Below are 9,248 nucleotides of genomic sequence, written 5' to 3' on the forward strand. Positions count from 1 at the left end.
TAATCCCTGTCTCATTAGAAACCAGCTTTAAAATCAAATGAATATGAGAAAATGCAGTTGAGAATGGGAACAAAAGAGGGCTAGGTATGTGCTGAAATGTAGGAGTTAACACTGGGGATGAAATGTATTTTTAATTAAATCCTGCCAGAGTCAGACAATCACCTTATCTCCCCTATGTGGGGGCGCATAAAGAGACAAAACTCCATACACAGTTTTACAAGAACATAAAACAGATATTAAAATGGTAGTGCTTTACATCCAGAGGTATTCATGAACAATGCATGAGCTTGTTCTTTCTTTTTAATTTGCATGATCGGCTACTCCCATGCTTTTCTCTCGCTGTCTTTCTGGCACAAAACTAAAATCTATAATGTCCTAATTGGAATGGTTATGTACAGTATCTGTGCAGTGTGGAATGATGAATCGTTTTTTTTCAGCAAGTCTACTGCATGAGTGCATGTATACAAATGGCTTTGCATTTTGTTAGAAGAAACATTTGAACTTAAAGGTAGACTCAGCAATATGACATAGCCGCAGAAAGTAAACAGCAAAGTGGATTAATTTCCACAACAACTAAGAATGTTGATATGTGAGGCTCAACTTCTCCGCTGTTTTGATCCCGTCGCTACCACGCTGTGACAGCGTGAAGCAAACCCGTACACATTCAGATACTGCGTGTGACCGTACGAGAGAAAAGTCATACATCTCATCATCTGTGGCGCTGTTCATGGCAACCCCATTTTGCCGAGTCTACCTTTAAAAAGCCTGTAATGTCAGTTTCACTGCATCTGTTTCATTTGCCATTCAGTACCATTCATTCAGTGTTACATATGAATCAGCCTGGACTCATAGATTAGACGTAACATAGTAAATGTAGATCCAGACCCTCAAATTATTAGGATATGTTAGGTTTGGTTACATAAGACAAAAGATTACTTCAGGCAAAAACCAAAGGAGGATGGTAGGTAGGTTAGTTGGTTGGTTGGTTGGTCTGGGTGGATGGTTGGACGTACAACACGAACATCTAGCAACCCAAAGGTTGCGTATTCAAATCTCATCATGGACAATTTTAGCTACTTAGCAACTTTCCACTTTTTAGCTACTTTGCAACTACTTAGCATGTTAGCTAAACCTTCCCCTAACTCTAACCCTAACCTACACCTTTTAGCTAACCCTAACCTTAACCAAGCAACACTAAATTAGAATTCGCAACATATCAAACGTTTTGCCAATTCATAACCTATTGTACATTTAGCAAATTCGTAACATATTGTACGAATTGCATTTTATAACATATCATACAAAATTGATGATGGAAATCCCAAAATGAATGCATACCATACTGTCACGTCTACTCCCTCTCCGGCAATCGAGGTCACCAGGCTGCTCATTATTACGCACACCTGTCATCATTGTTACGCGCATAAGCGCCTCATCAGACTCATCTGGACTCCATCACCTCCCTGAATACCTTCCCGATATATGTCACTATATATGCCTGATTACCTTCCCTATATATGTCACCTTCCCTATATATGTCACTCTTTCCCTAGGTGTTATTGTTTCTGTTCCAGTGATCGTGTCTGTACTCTACCTGTGTGTTTTGGTCTATGTTCATTTAGTTATTAAATACACTCCTTAAACTTGCTTCCTGACTCCCAGCATACACGTTACAGAATAACGCCTCACCAAAGGGAAGCATCAGGGAGTGTTTTTATTTTTTTTGTTAGTGTAAGTGACCGGCTCTTCAGGCTCCCGCGCCTCAGCCTGGCCTGTCAGGCTCCCGCGCCTCAGCCTGGCTCGTCAGGCTCCCGCGCCTCAGCAGAAGTGACCGGCCCGCTCCTGGTCTCCTGGTCAACGTCCTGATGATGGAGCCATGCATCAGGGAGGGGGTACGGTCAGGTATCCTCCTTCTCCGGCAATCGAGGTCACTAGGCTGCTCATTATTACGCACACCTGTCACCATCGTTACACACCCCAACGCCTCATCAGACTCACCTGGACACCTGCCTGATTACCTTCCCTATATATGTCACTCCTTTGGCTCTTTCCCTAGGCGTTACTGTTCCAGTGTTCATGTCTGTACGCTGCCAGTTTTTCTGCTTTTGTTTTATGTTCATTTAGTTGAATACACTCCCTGAACTTGCTTCCTGACTCCCAGCGTGCATGTTACACATACGAAATGTAACATACAGTATCATATTCCAAATGAAGTGTGTCAGATTTATATACAGAATAATACGAAATGCTGTGAGAGTGTAACGGCATTCCTCCTCCTCTTCTGAGGAGGAGTAGTGAGAAGGACCAATGCGCAGCGTGGTAAGTGTCCATAACGTTTATTTTAAGATATAAACTGAACACTATGAAATATAAACAATAAACGTGAACATGAACAAAAACCGAAACAGTACCTTGTGGCAACAAACACTCACACGGAAACAAACACCCACAAACCAAAAGTGAAACCCAGGCTACTTAAGTATGCTTCTCAATCAGAGACAACTAACAACACCTGCCTCTGATTGAGAACCATACTAGGCCAAAACAGAAACCAAACATAGAAAAACAAACATAGACTGCCCACCCCAACTCACGCCCTGACCATACTAAATAAAAACAAAATAAAGGAAATAAAGGTCAGAACGTGACAGTACCTCCCCCCTCCAAAGGTGCGGACTCCGGCCGCAAAACCTGAACCTATAGGGGAAGGTCTGGGTGGGCGTCTGTCTGCAGTGGCGGCTCTGGCGCAAGACGTGGACCCCACTTCACCACTGTTTTTCTCCGCCTCATTGTCCGCCTCCGTGGCCTCTTAAACACGGCGACCCTCGCCGCCGACCTCGGACTGTGGACCCTAGAAATGGGTCCCGAATGGACGGGAGATTCCAGCAGCGCCGGACAGGCGGGAGACTCCGGCAGCTCCGGAGTGAAGGGCGATTCTGGCATCGCCTGGCTGACTGACGGCTCTGGCAGCTCCTGGCTGGCTGACGGCTCTGGCAGCTCCTGGCTGGCTGACGGCTCTGGCAGCTCCTGGCTGGCTGACGGCTCTGGCAGCTCCTGACTGACTGACGGCTCTGGCAGCTCCTGGCTGACTGACGGCTCTGGCAGCTCCTGGCTGGCTGCGGCTCTGAAGGCTCCTGGCTGGCTGACGGCTCTGGCGGCTCCTGGCTGACTGGCGGCTCCTGCGGCTCCTGACTGACTGGTGGCCCTGGCGGCTCAGGACAGACTGGCGGCTCTGGCGGCTCAGGACAGATTGGCGGCTCTGGCGGCTCAGGACAGACTGGCGGTTCTGGCGGCTCAGGACAGACGGGAGACTCTGGCGGCTCAGGATAGACGTGTCCATAACGTTTATTTTAAGATATAAACTGAACACTATGAAATATAAACAATAAACGTGAACATGAACGAAAACCGAAACAGTACCGTGTGGCAACAAACACTCACACGGAAACAAACACCCACAAACCAAAAGTGAAACCCAGGCTACCTAAGTATGATTCTCAATCAGAGACAACTAAAGACACCTGCCTCTTATTGAGTACCATACTAGACCGAAACAGAAACCAAACATAGAAAAACAAACATAGACTGCCCACCCCAACTCACGCCCTGACCATACTAAATAAAGACAAAACAAAGGAAATAAAGGTCAGAGCGTGACAGAGAGGGGGTTGTGTGAATCTTCATCACACCTTGGAATGGAGATTGGAGATCCAAACACAGCAGGGCTAGACTCATTCTGTTCTTGAAAAACAGCCCAAATGTTGTAGGCTATAAAGTAGGCAAACATCTTAATTATGGAGAGGATTTTTTTTTAAATGGCACTGTCATGTAGCAACAGCTAATCATTAATATGCATCAACAGCAAGCAGAGATACTACACACCCAATTTTTGCCACATCCATATGGTCTACAAGGTGACAGCTGTTCCTTCAGTCAGAAAGAGATGAGTGAAGAGAGGGGCCTGCCTATGTTAGTCAAATGAAAGGGAACGTAGCCCTGGTGACAAAAATGCAAGCTTTGCAATTTTTTTCAGGTGGATGCGATGCAGAGTCTGCCAGTGCAGTGCCAGAATGAAAGAGTCATCTCTATGAACATGACACAAAATGTCAAATAGACGAGGCTCAGCGGAATTGTTAAGCGCTCTCCTGAGGGATGCTCAGACTGAGGACGAAGATAACATGAAAGGAGAGTTCTTCATGGAGGTTTCACCTTATCAAGCACCCCTCAGTCGGGTGTCCTTGAGTCCCACTACCTGGGGTTTCACTTTCAGATGGCAGGCCTTAGCAGAAAAAAAGCACCTTGTTGTTTGAAAGGGAAAGGGTCCGTCTCTGATGTAAATAAATAAAAACATAGGGTACAAAGGTGTATGGTGTGAGATTATCAGCATGGCTACCAAATTCTCCAAGTAGAAGTATTTCATCAAAGTTCACTAAGAATAAGAAATTAGAAAGGTCACACACAAACAGGGTTGGTACAATTTCTACAATTTCCATTTCAGGTTTATCTTTCTTTTTGTCTGATTAAGACAGTCTTAGAAAGTTAGCTGGATAACTTTATATGCTATGTTGTCATATTTGATGACAGACCTTGACCAGAGGGATGGTTCCCTCCCTTATGTTCTGTAGTCTAAACAACTGCATGAATGTGCAAGGTGCACAAGACCTAGATTAAACACTATATATGCAAACGTATGTGGACACCCCTTCAAATGAGTGGATTCGACTATTTCAGCCACACCCATTGATGACAGGTGTATAATCAATCTCCATAGACAAACATTGGCAGTAGAATGTCCTTACTGAAGTGCTCAGTGACTTTCAACGTGGCAGCGTCATAGGATGCCACCTTTCCAACAAGTCAGTTGATCAAATTTCTGCCCTGCTAGAGCTCTGCTCTTGTCAAGAACAAGCTCACAGAACTGGAGCGGGACCACCGAGTATGCGCTTGAAAATGATCTGTCCTCGGTTGCAACACTGACTACCGAGTTCCAAACTGCCTCTGGAAGCAAGATCAGCACAAGAGCTGTTCATGAAATGGGTTTCCATGGCAGAGCAGCCGCACACAAGCCTACGAACACCATGCGCAATGCCAAGTATCTGGAATAATGAATCATGATTCATCATCTGGCAGTCTGATGGACTAATCTTGTTTTGTCGGATGGCAGGAGAACGCTACCTGCCCCAATCCATAGTGCCAAATGTAAAGTTGGATGGAGAAGGAATAATGGTCTTGGGCTGTTTTTGATGGTTCATGCTGTGTTGCTGGATACTCCTGATATCCATCCAAATCCGATGCATTCTGAAAACTGAGTGCAAGTAGGTCTATGTCCGGCTTATTTTATGAAACATTTATAACAATGGCCACATCCCAACGGTTCAACAGATTTTCAACAGACTCAATTAATCAAATCAGACTCACCTAAATTAAAAACTCAGTTTTAGTTTCTTCTCTTTTATTTTGCAGTTATGTAGGCCTAGGATGCGGTCCAAAGACTTAAAAGACACACCCTCGTCCACTTAACCTCCCTCGCTTTATGCCCTTGGGGGAATCCCTGTCGCCATCGTGGAGGGCGGTCCAAATGATTAGCCAAACAAGGGAAGTTTGCAACGTAATAAGCCCCTCAGCCCTCGTTTTTAAGTTGGCTTTGTGAGTGTATAATTATGTTCACACCGAGTGTACAATTATGTTCACTCCGTGGCCTGAAACTCCCCATAATTCAATTTGCGACGATTGTACATCCGCTAAAGAAAAGTCTGCGAAAACTTAAAAACAACCTCAATGGAGAGGTCAACATGCAAGTGTAAGTAAAAACAAATGCAAATAAGTTTGAAAATGTACTACTAGTGCACATGACAGCACAAACACGTCTTGTAAATAGTAAATGTGTTTTTGTTTGGAAATCTTTTGGAAATTGTAGAAATAAAACATTTTCCTTCTTCAGAAGATCCAGCTAGGCAGGCTAATATTAGTTAGCTAATTAATTTGCTAGCTATCAAACAGTAGGCGTATATATTAATAATGATATATTTAAGTGTCCACTTAATTTGAGAGCTGAGGGAATAGGGTCTCTTTTAAGCGTTTGGACTGCACCCTAGGCTACTTTTCCTTTCCCCACCACAAGAGTAGCGTTCGGGGATTACCTTCTAAACATTGTGGCAGAGTGTAGTGCGGCCTAAGCAGAAAACAATATGCTATGCTGGTTTAATATAAATATGCCTACTTTAACACACAAAATGAACTATTTTTCTAACTTTCAGTGGGAAAACAGGTAAACCCACAGTTGCACCTGCTTTTCTATAGTATTTCCCGCCCTTTGAATTCAGGTAATTATCATTGTTTCCACTCCTTGTACTCTGTGTCATATGCCAAAGAGACTGGCCTTTCAGTAATTTCAACTTTCAATATACAGTTTGACAATGTGGAAACAGACTGATACCCAGACTAGAGTTCATACTCCGAAGATGGAATATGCCATTGCCATACCTTTAGTTTAGACACATCCAAAATAAGTTTTTATCACAATCATGATTGTGTTCACAAATGTAAAAACCAATGCGCACAGGCTCAATATGGCTGATCGCAGATCTGCCCATAGCGACAGGACCTGCCGCGTCATTTCATTCTTCAGTGGCAGTGCGCATGTGCGAAATTTAAAGAGGGACGTTTGAGGAACTGAAACTACAGACGATATCTATGCTTATAATTAACAGCCTTCAATAAAGTTTAGTATTGAAGTTCACGGCAAACGGATCCCAATAGGCGTGAAACGGTGTGAAATATTTTACCACTATTTAGAAAATCTATAGGTATCTGACTTTTTTTTTTAACGAACAACAGCAGCTGTAGCAGAATTACTGTCGATGTTTTAGTGCGGCCTCGGCATATCCTAGGTCTGCTTGCCGATATCAAATGCCACAGCAGCGGGGCGAAACTTTGGCTCTTCAGCCTGCATTAGCCCAATAGAAGGTTATCTAACCCAAAACATGTCTGAGATTCTGGTTGTTGAAAAGAGAGCTTGGTCAAAATGTTCTTGCGCTTTTATTATGCTGTATTTTGACTTCATGTGAGCGATATATGCTTGAGAATACTCTTTGAAAATTATGTTTACTTTGCAATAGAATAATCATGTGGCGTAATGTTTACTTTTCTCGATGTGTTGCTTACATGTCTTTTTTGTTGTTGTTTCAGGACAGAAAGAAAACCATGTCAACTCAGCCTCTCATCAGATCAAAGCAGACCGAGAAATCAATCAATGGAATATCCACACAGGTTGTTTGCACAGAATTCAGTAACTACATATTTATAGTTCTCACACAGTATGGAAAAATTGGCACTTTAGTATCAGTCACACCTGACTCCAGATCTGGTGATATCAGCACTTCCATGTTCACCACTAAAGTATTGCTGGGAAAAGAAGAGGTAAGCAGCTAGACACCACTGGAATTTTTCATAATATTAGTAGCATTGTATAACCATAATTGACTACTATGAGTATGTATGTGGCTGGCTACATTGTTCCTCACACACGGTCTTGTTTTATTTCTCCCTGCAGGCTTTGACACACGTCTGTGCCAAAAACTTGGCAACATTTGTGTCACAAGAGGCAGGCAACAGGCCTGTTCTACTGGGGTTGGCACTGAAGGACAGTTCCATAGAAGCAATAAAGGCCATGAAAGATGTAATAAAAAGTTGTCAAGTCTGGTAACTACTGGTACAGGGAACGAGCAACAGAATAGCCTACCTGGAAAGACAATTTAAGAAAAGGCTTCATACACTTAACACATTTTTTTCCTCAATGTTTTTCCATCCTTTAAAAATGTATTTTGTTGTCTGTTGTTACTTCTAAGCATGATGTGGTAATAAATGCCATATAAATGGGAAGTTTATGCGTTATAAATGCCTATAGAATTTGGGGGATTTAGTGGGACCCAATGGTCACAAACTGATTCTGTTTGAGACAACCATCTCGATTTTAAAGCCACACTCTGAATACTGTTAGTGCACAACTAACACAAATATAAATAAAGGAGCAAATGCATCTCATTCCCATGAAATTCTCATGCAAAATAGCATTTGATTGATTGCTATGATATAAAAGTTTGGGGTCACTTAGAAATGTCCTTGTTTTTGAAAAATAATGTGTCCATTAAAATAACATAAAATTGATCAGAAATATGGTATAGACATTGTTAATGTTGTAAATTACTATTGTAGCTGGAAACGTCAGATTATTTTATGGCGTACAGAGGCCCATTATCAGCAACCATCACTCCTGTGTTCCAATGGCATGTTGTGTTAGCTAATCCAAGTTTATCATTTTAATAGGCTAATTGATCATTAGAAAACCTTTTTGCAACTATGTTAGTACAGCTGAAAACTGTTGTGCTTATCAAACACGCAATAAAACTAACCTTTAGACTAGTTGAGTATCTGGAGCATCAGCATTTGTGGGTTTGATTACAGACTCAAAATGGCCAGAAACAAAGAACTTTCTTCTGAAACTCATCCGTCTATTCTTGTTCTGAGAAATGAAGGCTATTCCATGTGAGAAATTGCCAAGAAACTGCAAATCTGCTACAACGCTGTGCACTACTCTCTTCACAGAACAGCGCAAACTGGCTCTAACCAGAATAGAAAGAGGAGTGGGAGGTGCACAACTGATCAAGAGGACAAGTACATTAGAGTGTCTAGTTTGAGAAACAGACACCTCACAAGTCTTCAACTGGCAAGCTTCATTAAATAGTACCCGCAAACACCAGTCCCGTTTCGGGAAGGCTACCCGAAACCTTTGACCCAAGTTAAACAATTTAAATGCAATGCTACCAAATACTAATTGAGTGTATGTGAACTTCTGACCCACTGGGAATGTGATAAATGAAAATAAAATCTGAAATCAATCATTCTCTCTACTATTATTCTGATATTTCACATTCTTAAAATTACGTGGTAATCCTAACTAACCTAAGACGAGGAATTGTTACTAGGATTAATTGTCAGGACTTTAAACTGATTTTAAAGGTATTTGGCTAAGGTGTATGTAAACTTCCGACTTCAACTGTATGTAAATAAGACATTTCTATTTATTTTTAATACATTTGCTAAAATTTCTAAACTGTTTTTGATTTGTCGTTATGGGGTATTGTGTAGATTGCTGAGGATTTAAAAAAAAATGTAATCCATTTTAGAATAGGGCTGTAACCTAACAAAATGTGGAAAAAGTCAAAGGCACTGTAAAAAATTTTATACAC

At 42.0% G+C, this 9,248-nt stretch overlaps 1 protein-coding gene across 2 annotated transcripts; it reads left to right on the top strand.

The window, feature by feature from the left end:
* Window positions 1-6,618: 6,618 nt before the first annotated feature.
* Window positions 6,619-7,881, top strand: psmg3 (proteasome (prosome, macropain) assembly chaperone 3). Of its 2 annotated transcripts, none has more exons than XM_024389939.2 (3): window positions 6,619-6,769; window positions 7,189-7,419; window positions 7,553-7,881. In XM_024389939.2, the coding sequence occupies exons 2-3, from the start codon at window positions 7,204-7,206 to the stop codon at window positions 7,703-7,705; spliced, it is 369 nt and encodes a 122-aa protein (XP_024245707.1). In that variant the 5' UTR covers window positions 6,619-6,769; window positions 7,189-7,203; the 3' UTR covers window positions 7,706-7,881. The 2 variants fall into 2 exon arrangements, with proteins under 2 accessions (XP_024245707.1, XP_024245708.1); XM_024389940.2 differs by having other exon boundaries at window positions 6,623-6,806.
* The last annotated feature ends 1,367 nt before the right edge of the window (window positions 7,882-9,248 follow it).

This window comes from Oncorhynchus tshawytscha, linkage group LG27 (genome assembly GCF_018296145.1).
Source record: "Oncorhynchus tshawytscha isolate Ot180627B linkage group LG27, Otsh_v2.0, whole genome shotgun sequence".
Lineage (NCBI taxonomy): Eukaryota > Metazoa > Chordata > Actinopteri > Salmoniformes > Salmonidae > Oncorhynchus > Oncorhynchus tshawytscha.